Below are 13,935 nucleotides of genomic sequence, written 5' to 3'. Positions count from 1 at the left end.
CGCACCGAACGAACCCTCTTGCTACGACACTTCGAATTAACAACATTGTATTCCAGCAGCACCTCCACTTTGTTGATCGCGACAAACCTCTACAGTCAATCATGAATAGGCCAGGTAGGACGCACCCCCCACGACGTTATTCCTTCGCAGCCCAGACCCCGCGCTGCCAGCGAAATCTGCAAAAACCTTCGTCATCTTTCGTATTTTTTTCGGCATATCATCACGCGAGAGAGAGCTGTGCGCCAGCACTTACGCTCACGAGCCTTGTGAAACTCCCGTGACGGCTTTCAACCCCCTCCGCGACCCTCATTGACCCTGTTCGGATGTCGCCACGATCGCTTCAATGGATCTAAACGCGGATCAGGATCAGGCTGGGGGCATGCCGGAGAGATTGCTACGAGCAGAAGGCTGGATGGTCAAGAATCAAGCAAGCAAGCGAGCATTGGCAGGATAACGCTGACGATGTCATCGAATCGTAGGGGCAGTGCCACAGACACTCCGCGGGATGCCTGGTGGCTTTGGAGGTCAACAGCAACCCCAACAACCAGGACGAGCAGGAACGAATCGATTACCGAACGGAAAACTAGGTATGCGCTTCAGAAGTGATTGCGATCTCCGCGCTGTTGTTTTGGCTGGGTTGCATCGAAGACGGCCTTAGGCTAATACCGGGGGACAAATGTAGGGAACAACAACTCTGGCTGGGCGTTTGGAGGGGTTCCCATGGCGGGAACAGGTCCCCAAAACGCAGCTCGTCAACTTGGCGGAAACGTGAGCTTCGCGCAGAGCTTGTCGGGCTCTCAACCTGCAACATCACTCGACCTATCGTACGTATATGGCTGCGGCACACATCATCGGAGCTTCAATGCCTGTCCGGTTTTGAATTATTCGAACCGAAGCTAGTCACAATGACGCGCTTGCTAATGCAGACTAGCGAATTCCCATCATTATCGAACAACGCCCAGATGTCGAACCCCAACCAGTCGTCTATGTGGTCGACAGCGGGATCGCGAAACCTGGGTGGTCCTAGTCCGCGCAACCAAGCTACCCCTCAGCAAGGTGGCCAGGATGATATGTTCAGTCCCACCTCTTCCAGAGGGCAAGGCGGGTTCAGATTCGGTAACCAAGGCAACATTGGACAACAAACTCAATCAAGCAGCGTTGACGACTTTCCACCACTGAATCAGACCTCGAATGGCGAGATGGGATCAGATCGGACGGCGAGCTTGATGTCATCATTGGGCTTCAGCTCTCAGGCCACCGGCGCTGGACCCTCGGTAAGCAATAGGGGGAATGGTCTTCTGAACGCATTGTCGGCTACGAGCCGAGCGAACGAAGCCAGGTCGCCGCCTGGCATTGGAGCCCCTGGTCGGTTTTCGTCATTCTTGCCCGCGATTCCAAATGCTTACTTTATCAGGCTCTTCAAGACCGCAAGACGGCAAACCTCCTGGCCTGGAAGAGCCCCGGCAAAAGTCTTCCAAGGAGGATGCGTTGCCAGACGATGCTTCTAATGTAGCGGATTATAACAATGCGGACTATAGCGCCACGAATTATGTGGCACAAACCATGCAAAAACGACTCGATACTGAGAACGTCATTGACCCTCTAGAGGGTATGCCAGCATCCGACAAGTGGGGTCTCAAGGGCTTGACAACGTTGATGAACAACTATCCTGACTACCACGCGATGGTTGTGGGAATGGACCCTAACTCGCTGGGTCTTGACATCAATTCTCAAGAGTTTGTTTTCTCTAAACTAGCGACCGGGGGCTTGCTAATAGGCTTCTCAGGTTGTTTTCGACTCAGATTTACTCGCTGTTTGATGACGCACCTCCTCGGCCAGTCCTCTCCAATGGAAGATTTCGATTGCCGGATTGTTATAACGTGACGAACGTGCAACCTATCGAGAGTAAAATCCAGAGTTTCAACGAAGAGACTCTATTTTGGATCTTTTACAGCTGTACGGCAGATGTAAAGCAACAAATGGCTGCAGTTGAGCTGTAGGCGATATCCTATCTGCCCACTGTATTGAAAACAACTGACTTGTTGATAGACATTCTCGAAACTGGAGGTGGCACAAGAAACTCCAGATGTGGTTGACCAAAGACGAGCACATGACTCCTCAAATACTGAGTCCTACCCATGAGCGAGGCTATTACGTCGTCTGGGACACAAACTCCTGGCGCAAAGAGCGTGTATGTGTATCTCGGAGGGGTCTAGACGATTTCATCTAACAAGCGCACAGAAAGAACTCACTCTATACTATGGCGAGCTAGATACAACACTAGGTCAGGCACAGGTTGTACCTTGATAGGAGGAGCACTGAGCACCACGATTGGAGAGAATTTCCTTTGGAACAGGTGTGCATGGGTGACTGATACGTAAGAAACGTATAAAGGGGCGTTACGGCATCAAGACAGGGCAACTGTTTCTCGTGGGGATGGGATCGGACCTGGGTTATGAATGAACGCTCTTCCATCACTGAGGGCTGGCTTATCGCCTGGATATGGGACTGTCGTGTCAATAAATGATGCTTTTCAGTTCTGCGCAATAACTGTTTGCCTTGAATGTTGTGACATATATGAGAATTCACTGTGGCCGCAATGGACGACAGGCCAGGGTTTGACTTCAATGATTCTACCCAATCATCAACTATCGGGAATCGACATTTGAAAGTGCCTCAAGGCAGCGTCTCATTTGGTTCTGATATCAATCATGTCAAGTTTGGTCATTAACATGATTAGCCGAGGATTCCCCACATGCAATTTGACGTAGCGCCCCATCTTTCAGGGTGGACTCGCTGCCGTAAGAGCAACGCTTATTACATGCCACCGACCCACGACCCAAGCTCTCTCTAGCTCGTGGGACTACAACTGTACATACTTATCGTCATCTCGGCATCTTTCTTGGACGGCCACCTATTCTCGGTCGAACCTGTGTAGCCTCCTAGAATTCCTCCAAACGTCCGCCTCTTCCTTGCGACTCATACATCATGGCGGACGACCAAATCTCATTGCCATATCTACTGGCCATCCTGGTCGTCTCAGGCTTGATAATACGATATCTGTTCTTTGGAGGACCGTCGCCACCTCAGCCCACACGATCCCCTGAAGCTTTCCTCCGGTCAAGAGAGATTGCAGTTGAGAGAATACAGCAAATGTTTCCGCAGGCGGATCGACGGAGTATTCTATGGGATCTGCAGCGCAACGGAGGAAACATCCAGAGCACGACAGAGCGAATACTAGCAGGACGACTGGACACGGTATGGTGAACCTGTGCTATTGCCCTTTCAGGCCTCTCGCTGACAAGTATCACCACTAGCCCCCCGTGACTTTCCAACCACCGCCTCCTCCGGGCCAATCCGCACCGAGCAGCAGCGCAGCGACGGCGTCTCGACAGCCGGATAAGCCAGCGCAGCCGGATCTTATCACCCGGTATAACCTCAAGGATAAGTTGGATACTGCGTCGCAGGAGGAGCAGGATGCCAAGGGCAAGGGATGGAGCTCGAACAGGGACGAGAGGCAAGCTTCGCTGCAGAGGAGGAGGGATGAGATGATTCTTGCGGCGCGGAGGAAGATGGAAGCTAAGCTTGCGGCTGAGAAGGCAGCTCAGGGGAGTTGATAGGATAGAAAGACGCATGATATAACTTAGTAGATAACAAGGTGGCCAAGCATTGTATTAGTTATGACGGTTGTGTTATGTCGCGTGCCCTTTGGACGGAGACAAGTGTCTGGTTTTCTTCCATGATACTCATATTTAGACAAACATGTATTCGTATCGACACTTGATTAATCATTTAACCAACCTCAAGAGCTTAAAGTGCTTGTATAGCGTGTTGTCAGATCCGCATCGACGCTGGTTAGCATTCCGCGTGGCTTGTAAGCCAACCCTGTTTTACTGCATATCGATTATCTTCCGTTGATCACATGCGCAAACAATTCAAGCAGTGTTTCCATCTTGCTAGCAGACTTAAAATATCGCCATGCCGAGAACTCTGCCACAAGTCTGATAACGCATTTCTAGGCTCACAATATTTCACTCGAACTTGAGTTGTTTCTCAGACTTATTCTGAGATTTACACCAACCAGCCAAGCCTCATGTGAAGCTGATACATAGCAGTTAGAGATGTGGCAGTGCTTGCGTGGCTCTGTGGCGATGGTCTCGGGAGATTGTCAGAAAATGAATGTCTGGCAACTAACGCAGTGCTAGGAGTGCCAGAAGGCCTCCAGATACTCAAAGCGAAAATGAAGATTGGCTTGTGTTCCTGTGCATGACTGAGGTAACCAAAAGGTATAGGGGTCCAGTTGAAGCTATCTAAGCATGGGCATCTCAAGGTTGATTACCAGGAATGCCATAAACTCAACATCTTATAGACTAGACAGAGAGACCATCTGATAGAACGCCTACTCTCGTAGAGATAGTGATATGAATCACATACCTCAACTATCGGATGATAGGTAGCTCATTGTTGGAGTTGTAGACAATAGCAACTGGAGTCTTCCATGTAGTGGGGTTCTGGGGATTGGTTGCTGGTACAAATATAAGACCCCGCCACATGTTTGTTTTCTTCTACATATGCGCGGGCAACCGAATGATACTTTGACAGGAATCTGCTTCACCTACGCCAACAGGTTCCAAGTTCAGGAACAAGATTAATTACCGCATTCCAAGATCACTTCTTAGTAAAGTCACATCGGAAGAAGCGTTACGAAACATCTGCCGCGAAATTCAGGGTCCAAAACGTCTACCAAAAGGCGAACCCTGTAGCTGAGCCACAGCCATTCAACGCGGCCTCGTGAACTAGGGTCCTGGTAGTTCAAGTGTATCACCCTTCGACTTCACCCATTCATTCACCTGAGCTCCGCCTAGATCCAAAAAAGGTACAGTACCTACCTATTCTCCGATCACCACCAGCTTCAGATCTCCCTCCCTCTTTCTTTTGGCACTTTCATCGCATCCCCCTTCATTCACTGACCTTTTCATCCCCTCTTTAGACTAAACGTAGTCTCATCTTTGGTCATACAGATCCGCTCCTCGATCAACAGCCTCACGTTGAATATTTGACGTCATCTTGGTAATTCTCCCTTTTCCTTGGATCAGTAACATGCCAATCAGTACCACCAATCCGCTTCTGTTGCTGCGCATGTCAAGAGGCACAGTTAGCTGAGGTAGCCACCCGACACCGGGTCCATCCTTGCGACACTCCATGGCTGATCAGATATATCCTCTGTGCTTTTCGTTCTCTGGTCGTCCCCATGACCCCTTGGCCCTTGCTCAACCTCGTTGATTTGACCTCGACTTTCTAGTGATTATACGTGCTAACATTAAACCTTCAAGGTACGACTTCATACTCGTGCACCTCGATCGAGAACTTACCCTGGCATTTGAGTACAGTACCCCATTGTGCAACAGTGATCAATTCGAACTCCAACGACAAGTCTCTCGCAGACCTGAAACGCCGCTTGATACAGACAACACCGAAGACGGCCTTGATGCATTTCCGCAAACTATTAGATTGTTGATACCCGAACCCTTCAAGACTACAAGTACATATCCTGAGGTTGCGCGAACCTAATTGCCAGTGGACTGGGGCCCCTTCATCGCGATGGGTACACCCCGAGACTACTATGCAGACTTAGAGCTGCCACCGACGGCAGACGCTGCGGAAATTCGAAAACAATATCGGAAACTTGGTACAGACCAACGAAGCTCTTGCCCTTCATACAGCCGCTGACACGACTTGTAGCTCTCAAGTATCATCCAGATCGCAATCCTGGGCGAGAGGCAGAAGTGAACACCCAGTTCCAGATTATCCAAACGGCGCACGAAATTCTTTCCGACCCTGAACAGAAAGCCAAGCACGATGCTTCGCGAGGGCGCGGTAGATTCCCAGGAGCTTCGGGTGTTAAGGGTAACCCTTGGTCAAACGTCAGCGCCCAGTATCCGCCCCCTCCTCGGCGCAACAATGCAAATCCTCGAGCTCCGCCATCGGGCGCACAAAGATGGCAACGTTTCTCTACGGGGGTTCCTCCCACTGCAAAGCAGCATACAGCATCAGATGCGGAATCGAAGAAGAATGCTGCCCGAGCATTCGAAAACATGCGAAAGGGTGCATCCGCCAAAGCGAACGATCAGCCACGACCTCCCCCTCCACCTCCGCCACCACGGACTGAATCTGCCAGACAACGTCAAGAGGCCTCGTTTGGTGCAAGAAAGACAGGTTTCCATCCTCGGACAGCAGGGGGCGATGAACCACCTGTATCAAGTAGCAACTACAGCTCGCGACCTGCTTCAGAACGATATGCGCAGCGATTTGGCTCTGACATTCCACAACAAGCACCTCCTCCTACTCCCCAACGGCCTCCTCCAACTGCGATGCCTGATCCGTTAAGCCAATTCAGAGACCGAGACAGTACAGCCGACCCCCGACAAAGCACTCCTTATGCGTCGTCAAACGGAGGCGAAAAGACTAACCCTTTCGACGGCATCTCAATCAACCGGGCTAAGAGTACTCGGGAAGCAACTCGCCAAGATCAATCTGCCTCTGAGAATGAAGCCTTCAACCGACAACGCAGCGCCAGTGCGCCGAAGGGCGGAAAGGCTGAGGACGTTCCTTTGAATAATAAGGCTCCTGAACAACCTTCGATACCTCGGGACCCGGCAGACCGTCCTAAGGCGCCGTTGAAGAAAACTCGCAGTGGCTTCAAGAGTGTTCCGCTGGGACCCAACCAGCAGGCCACCGAGTTTCCCGCAAATGATAAGCGTCAGTGAAAGTCGTCAATTCAAACATCTTATTACTAACTATGAGACAGCAACTGATTCACCTGGTGGCCCAACAATGTATGCCAATTCATTTTCTACAATATCCAGCCGCCCAATCCCGAAGAGCTCCAACAAGTGTCGTGGTCATCATGGGTATGATTCCTTGGGGAATCACTGCCCGTATGAAATCCCCATAAAGCCTTCTCAGTCGTCGCCTAGTGGTAGACAGGATTCAACTCACCAGTTGACCCCGTTTGAGCGCCAGCAACAGGAGCTCTTACGACAACTCATCAACAACGCGAGTCCTGACAGCCCTGCTAAGAAGCCGAAGCTCCAAGACAGCGACTCTAAAAACCCCAGCATGCCGAATCGTGCTAACAAAGTTTACTCGAACAGTTTTAGTTTCCCTGTCAATGATGACATTTTCTCACGAACATCACCTGACCACCATCGGTTCTCTCGGCGAAGTACCGATGATATTAACACTAGTTTTGCTGACGAAGAAGACGCTGCTGGGTGGGCGTTCAATGCCGGTGGAGCTGAACAGGATAGCCCAAGTAGGCCCCGAAAACCAGGTCGCCAATCCCCAGGGAAGCGGCCCCCAATGAGCGGCAAGAGTACACCAAGTTTCATGTCCGATGCTGAGAGATCCGACTCTGCCAAGCCCGAGTCGGCCTTTAACCCTGCAGGTTGGGATTTTGGTCCCCAAACATTTGTTCCTCAGCCGTCAAAGTCGGTATCTCCCACGCGGTCTACCCGAACAAACTCACGAAAGCCGAAGGCGTCCAAAAAGTCAAGCCATGCCAATCTTGTGGACGACAGCAGCAGTGAAGATGAGGTGTTGGAATGGCGTGGCCGAAAGGTGCAAGAAGAACCACCTGCTGCTGAGAGTCCCCAGGCTATGGACATAGATACTCCTCCTGCGCCGTCTTCCATGCCGCCACCTCGACCTCCCAAGATACCTTCGCCCCAGCCAGTTCAGACTACGCCTTCACCACAACCTGCTCAGCCTGTGAGCCAACCTCAGCAACCCGTTGGAGCAGACCAGGCTCCTGGAGTGGTACCTGCTCCGCATGCTGCCCGAAACATCAATGTCGAGCCCACCAGACCCGAGTGGCGACCTGGCAATGTTGACACTGTCAATGGTAACGAGCACAGACCTGAGAGTCCCAGAAAGGCATTCAATCCAAACAATATGGGATCTGAAGACAGTGAAGAGTTCCAAGCAAGCTTCGCTGACCTCAGAAACGTGGCGCCATTCACTCAACAGAGTTCCGGCTTGAAGTCTTTCTCTGACCTGAAGGATAATTTGCCATTTGAAAGCAAAGCAGCGCCTCGAATTCCAATGAAGCTACCTAAGGTCCATCCATTGATCTTTCCGACAGCACCTACTGCTCCTCAAATCCCAGCTGCCGCTGCTGTTAACGGCGTCAAGCCTAGCGCGCTTACCTGGGAGACATATGTCAAAGATTTTGAACAATACTTGAAGCAATGGGACACGTTCAACGCCCAAGTCGTCGACCATTTTGCCACCCGAAAGTCGCACATCACTCGTACCCGAGAAGAAAAGGGGTATTCATTCTTGGAGAACCGGGGTGATGCTGACATTCAGGAGTATTACAACTGGCTCGAACAGGATATGGATGTTCGCCGACGCTGGGCGGCTGCATGCGAGGAGCATGAACACCGATTCCGAGAATTCATGGCGTTCCGAATGAAGATGAAGTAATTGATTGGTTTTGGTTTGCGGAGTTGACAGTTTATGGATTGGGTCGAATTTCGTCTTAATGTCTTTTTATCGTCAACATGGGATACCAAGAAGACTAACTGCTACCTACCTACTTAGCTGTTGATCACTGGAGAGGATACCACATATAGCAACGCGATACAGAGTGATTTTCGGGGTTTCTACAGGAGTCCACAAGATGACGAGGATAGCAGGTTCTGGATCTGGGAGGCAACAGGCGCGATGCAAGCATGGGGTGCGTGGAGCTGGCAGTTATGTTGCATTGCGTTTCGTTTCATTACGTTTGATAGTGGTTTTTGTTGTTGATTATTAGTGGCAACTGAATTGGGCGATTTGCATCAAGGGCGTTCTCGCTGCAGACGAGACTGGGGCTTCACTGGCATCAGCGATTTGGTCTTTGGAGACGGGAATCCAAGACGTGTATATGATGGCACGAGTTAACCATAGAAATAGACGAGATGGTACCTCTCAAGGCGTGGGCAGTGTCAGGCACTGGCAGATTCACGGCGGCAGTGCGCTAGCCCCTGGCTCGGGTTGCGAGGTTTGGGATTTGAGAACCTTCGTGCGTGCGTGATTCGCTGTGCTCTGTGATCGTGAGAGCTATATAATTCCCATCCTCCAAATCTTCTGCCTTTCTCTCTTTCTTCTCCTCTTCGCATTTTTTCTGACCGGAGTCAGTAGTCTTCAACAACAACAATATCCGAAGCCCCTTCAACAGGCTCTTTACCTTTGCAAATAGCAGCCAGCAACGACATATTCCAATATATAAAGTAAGTTCTAGTTATTATTTCTCTTATTGCTCCTCTCTTCTATTCGTTTGCTGGTGACCCTTGGACTACAATCGGAGTGCGTTGGGTGGTTCATTGCAATGGCCGTTTCGTCCGATCTTTTCTAGGAGCCGTTTGCTTTCTGCAATTGTCTAGTGAGGGGGCGTCCTTTTGTTTACTGCCCCTTAACACTTTCTATTCTTCTATTCAGACGCTTTATCGCATCTTTACTTCGGATTTCTAGTATTTAAGTCCTCTCATTAACAGACTTAGGCCTCACCTCACTGCTTCCTTCACTCAACACTCAACTTGTTTTCCACCATTTCATCTGCGGTTTATCTGCAAGCCCTTTGCTAGGACATACCGCTTCCTTTTATCTACGCCTTATCTTCAAACCTCTCGCCTCGAGCTTCGCCTCTTCTGTTCTCTTTCTGAAAGAATCAACCTGATTCAACTGACACCATGTCTGACGCTGCTGTCAAGCCCAACGCCTGGACCGATGAAGCCAAGGGAAGTCCTGATCATGTCCCCGATCTATCCTCAAGGGTTCTAACCAGTACAACAGAACGAGCTTCTTCTGCGTATCATCGCCCAGTTGAAGCCTGAGGGCAAGTCCATCAACTGGTCGGAGATTAACATGGAGGGACGCACCGTGAAGAGTCTCCAGAACCAATGGACCTTTTTCAACAAGAAGATTGAGGCCTTCAAAAGTCAATCCAATGACGGCAGTGCCCCGTCAACCCCTGTCAAGAAGGCGACTCCTGGTAAGCCATATACCCCCTTTCTAGTCGCGATATTCTAGTAGACTAACTAACACCTTCTTCTAGGTCGGAAGCGAGTCACCAAAGCCAAGAAGGGCGGATCGGACGAGGAGGACGCGTACGAGACACCCAAGGTGACTCCCCGTAAGCGTCGCGCTCCCAGTAAGTCGATCATATCTAGCCCTCAGATCAAGCCTCTTACTAACACTAGTAACAGAGACCCCCGACAGCGAGTCCAAGGCTGTCAAGAAGGAGCTCAGCGACGCCACCGTCAAGAATGAAGATATGGATGAGGACGACAATGTCACTGGAGAGATCTAGGCTCCTGTATGTATCTTCTCTATGATGCCGGAGAACGTCGTCGCCAAACTTTCAACAGACGCAGGAAGAAGGGAATCTTTATCATTGATGCCATCTGCTAGAACTCATATGAAAGGTGTTAGTGGACATCTAGCAAGAGGACAGAGCAGAAGGGCATCATATATAGTCTACATGAGTGACTATGGAAGCTGGTATTCGTATTAGCTGATAAACATATACTGCCTCTGCAATATCTTTAGAGTCTTTGATTGTGTGACAATTGGGGAAGCCCCATCTACAAAGTCACGATATCTTTCCGATCCCAACATCGACTTCTTAGTAGCACGAAAACAACGGTGTTGCAAGTGTCCATTAGTACATATTGCAAATATAAAGAAGTGTCTGTTGGATGTAGTTGTCTAGATATTGCCTTTCTAGGTGAAGTCGATCGGGATTGGGCCGACTCTAGGTCGGATTATGGGGGTTACTAGATCGCGATGGGGCCGGCATTTATAGAACCCGACAACCAAGAATCAGGCGAGATACTAGCGATTGGCCATTCCTCAACAATCTTCAATTGATAGACTCAACTTGACTCTCATATATAAATCTGAAGCTTCCTCAATTGTCTCTTTGTTTAGTGTCATGTGATTGCTTTCTAGTACCTGAAGAATTGAGGAATTGACGATCATGGCTTCAACTACCGGCGTCGGAAACGAAGAAACGGCACCGTTACTAGCGACATCGCCGACTTCATCAACTGGCATCATTCATTCACAGTATCAATCACTAAGCCAAATCAGCAGCAATAATGAAAGTGATACTAGTAATATCAGCAATACCGACCCCGAATGGACGCTCAGCCAAAGCGCGCGAAGGCTCTATATATCTCATACCCTCTCAACATGGAACTCACGCGTCTTCGAATTCGGCAGCGTCTTATATCTTGCATCAATCTTCCCCGGAACCTTGATGCCCCTTGCGATATACTCGATAGTGAGAGGTGCTTCTGCGATCACGTTGTCATCATGGGTCGGGAGTTACATCGATCGTGAAGACCGCCTTAAGACTGTGAGACTGTCAATCGGTAGGTCATTAGAAGCCGTTATGACAGATGACCCTAACCCGAGTAGTCTCACAGCGACTTGTTGTTGCTGCCTCATGCGCTATATTCTTCATACTCAGCAGAGCCGAAAGCCCTTCAGATGAGCTGCGGGTCGGTTTGCTTGCGGCCTTGATCTTCATGGCATGTATTGAGAAACTAGCCGCTATCATGAATCTCGTGTCAGTGGAAAGAGATTGGGTTATTGTTGTGGCACGCTCAGATACTACTGCACTTCGAAGTATGTTTTCTCTCAAATATCATATGGATGCTACTAACACATACTTGTAGCCATGAACTCGCAAATGAGGCGAATTGACCTTGTTTGTAAACTACTCGGACCTTTCTTCATAGGCATACTAGATGGTGTTTCCACGGAAACAGCAATTCTTGTCAACCTAGCAATGAACTGTGCTTCAGTTATTATGGAATATTTCACTATTGCTAAGGAAAGTCATATACAACTCATACGACCTCAACATGATCTTCTCTGACTGAGACAGGTCTATTATCAAGTACCCGAACTTCAGCAATCAAAGACTACGCCCCCTATTGTACCACAAAATGAGGAACAACAAACTCATCAGAATGTATATGTGTCGTTCAAAAAGGCTGTGCAGAAGACGTCCAGTGACCTTCGACTTTACTTTACACATCCTGCATTTGCACCCTCATTCTCGATAGCGCTTCTCTACTGCACAGTCTTGTCTTTTGGCGGAGTTATGGTTACATATTTGTTAGCAAGTGGATACACTTCAGCTCAGATTGCTGCAATGAGAACGGTCTCGGTGACTCTCGAGGTTCTCGCCACATGGATCGGACCGTGGTTAATGAAGAGAATTGGTCCCGTTCGTGCCGGTCTTTGGTTCCTCAGCTGGGAACTGGGGTGTTTAGCAATCGGTGTATCAATCTTCTGGCGATATGCTGATAACGTTTTGGCATCGACACTGGGACTTGTCTGTGGTTCGATGTTGAGCCGAATCGGACTTTGGGGGGTAGATCTGTCTGCACAGGTCATCATTCAAGAGGTGAGTTCTGTTGCGGTATATGTTGAGGAACTTTGCTGACCATGCATTGCAGGAAGTTGAGGCAGAGAATAGAGGAGCCTTTTCTGCTGTGGAAGCTAGTTGGCAAAATGTGTTCGAGATGTGCTCATACACGTCGACCATCATATTCTCGTCACCTAGTGAGTTCCACAACCCGACAGCACTGAGCGTCACAGCAGTGTTCTTTGCATGGCTACTGTACAGCTCCTTTGTCAAGAAGCGACGAGGACATCTCGTCCACTGGCCGACTTGCATGTCCCCGGAAAAGCAGCAGGCAACGATCGACGAGCTGTTCGAGTCTGGGCCGTCGAGGCGAAGAGAGGGGCTCTGAATGTTTGTATGATATGCATATGCAAGAGAGGATCGCACGAGACACGTTGGTGGTCACCTGGATCGGGAAGCAGTGCAACAATGATAGGATAGCACAGGATCTTGTGGGTTGGGAACCCTCCACGTTTATTTCCGTGTCTCGGACGGCAGCGGGTTGTCTTGGATATGCATGCATGGCAAGGCCTCGTGGATCGAGGAGTGACCCTTATAGATGATGCAGGTTTGGTTACATGAGGGAGGACAGCAGTGATTTTTGGGTCGATGTGTATGACGTGAAGAGACTCGAGTAGGGGGAACAGTCTTTGGTCTCCCTGTTAGTCAATCAGTGCTCCAAATCGTGGATTCTCTCTCTTGTATACGATATCATCTATGGCTTTGGAAATACTGTCGGTCATCGTAAGCCCATGTCTCATATAAATACGACCCTCACATACTTACAAGGTCAGGTGTCTTGTGCGATGTGTTGCATTGTATAAAGATCTAGGACTCATAAGCTTGATATTGACAATCTAGGTGAGCAGAATAGGTACAAAAGTCTCAATCGCCCACCATCTCATCCCCCCATCTGACTGGTCATCTGTCGTCCCCCTCGTCTCTATGTGGCACACCATCTCGACTCGACCACACCCACAACCTCTTTGTCTTGTCGGGGCGAGTCGAGTGGGGACCGGGTCAGACCTTGAAGGGCACCCGAAGGCACCCTAGGCACCGCGGGAATGACGGCGCTTGCATTATTTAGCGGCTTTTGAGGGTATGATTTCCCCTGTAACCTTAGAGTCCCGCCGCTGCAGCTGATCCACTCAATCACTGGACTGGACTGGACTTTTGAGGCCAAGGCATGGAATCCATCATAAATTTTTCCCCAGATTGCATCGCATCGCATCTCTCACTCAAGCCTGGGCCTTTCATCACATGCCCTCATGAGTTCGCCCTCTTAATCCTACCTTATCAACGCATTCTTTGAATCCCTTCTATCTCTACTTAATCACTGGCCCCCTCTTTCCTCCCGTCATCTCTGTTTCCCTGTCGTTACCCGTGCTGTTGTCTCAGTCCCGTCACTGTTTGCGATCCCTGTCTCTCTCTGTGACGTTGTCAACTTTCGATCCCCTTTAACCACGAACCAA

At 49.7% G+C, this 13,935-nt stretch overlaps 5 protein-coding genes; all 5 read left to right on the top strand.

The window, feature by feature from the left end:
• Positions 1-505: 505 nt before the first annotated feature.
• FFUJ_05019 (related to cell division control protein CDC36) lies at positions 506-2,307 on the top strand (the record flags this gene model as incomplete). XM_023571625.1 has 7 exons in its annotated part: positions 506-587; positions 683-824; positions 932-1,365; positions 1,415-1,736; positions 1,787-1,996; positions 2,050-2,191; positions 2,242-2,307. The coding sequence occupies 7 exons, from the start codon at positions 506-508 to the stop codon at positions 2,305-2,307; spliced, it is 1,398 nt and encodes a 465-aa protein (XP_023425901.1).
• Positions 2,308-2,988: 681 nt separating this feature from the next.
• Positions 2,989-3,617, top strand: FFUJ_05020 (related to AMFR protein; the record flags this gene model as incomplete). XM_023571624.1 has 2 exons in its annotated part: positions 2,989-3,258; positions 3,318-3,617. The coding sequence occupies 2 exons, from the start codon at positions 2,989-2,991 to the stop codon at positions 3,615-3,617; spliced, it is 570 nt and encodes a 189-aa protein (XP_023425900.1).
• A 1,984-nt stretch (positions 3,618-5,601) lies between these two features.
• On the top strand, positions 5,602-8,487 carry FFUJ_05021 (uncharacterized protein; the record flags this gene model as incomplete). XM_023571623.1 has 3 exons in its annotated part: positions 5,602-5,689; positions 5,743-6,759; positions 6,809-8,487. 3 exons carry the CDS (start codon positions 5,602-5,604, stop codon positions 8,485-8,487), a joined length of 2,784 nt encoding a protein of 927 aa, XP_023425899.1.
• A 1,247-nt stretch (positions 8,488-9,734) lies between these two features.
• FFUJ_05022 (uncharacterized protein) lies at positions 9,735-10,354 on the top strand (the record flags this gene model as incomplete). XM_023571622.1 has 4 exons in its annotated part: positions 9,735-9,797; positions 9,838-10,036; positions 10,100-10,195; positions 10,251-10,354. 4 exons carry the CDS (start codon positions 9,735-9,737, stop codon positions 10,352-10,354), a joined length of 462 nt encoding a protein of 153 aa, XP_023425898.1.
• Positions 10,355-11,023: 669 nt separating this feature from the next.
• On the top strand, positions 11,024-12,812 carry FFUJ_05023 (related to ferroportin 1; the record flags this gene model as incomplete). XM_023571621.1 has 5 exons in its annotated part: positions 11,024-11,420; positions 11,467-11,676; positions 11,727-11,758; positions 11,939-12,463; positions 12,516-12,812. The coding sequence occupies 5 exons, from the start codon at positions 11,024-11,026 to the stop codon at positions 12,810-12,812; spliced, it is 1,461 nt and encodes a 486-aa protein (XP_023425897.1).
• Between the last annotated feature and the right edge of the window lie 1,123 nt (positions 12,813-13,935).

The sequence above is a fragment of the Fusarium fujikuroi genome, chromosome FFUJ_chr02 (assembly GCF_900079805.1).
Source record: "Fusarium fujikuroi IMI 58289 draft genome, chromosome FFUJ_chr02".
NCBI lineage: Eukaryota > Fungi > Ascomycota > Sordariomycetes > Hypocreales > Nectriaceae > Fusarium > Fusarium fujikuroi.
This window is presented reverse-complemented; position numbering and strand designations above follow the sequence as displayed.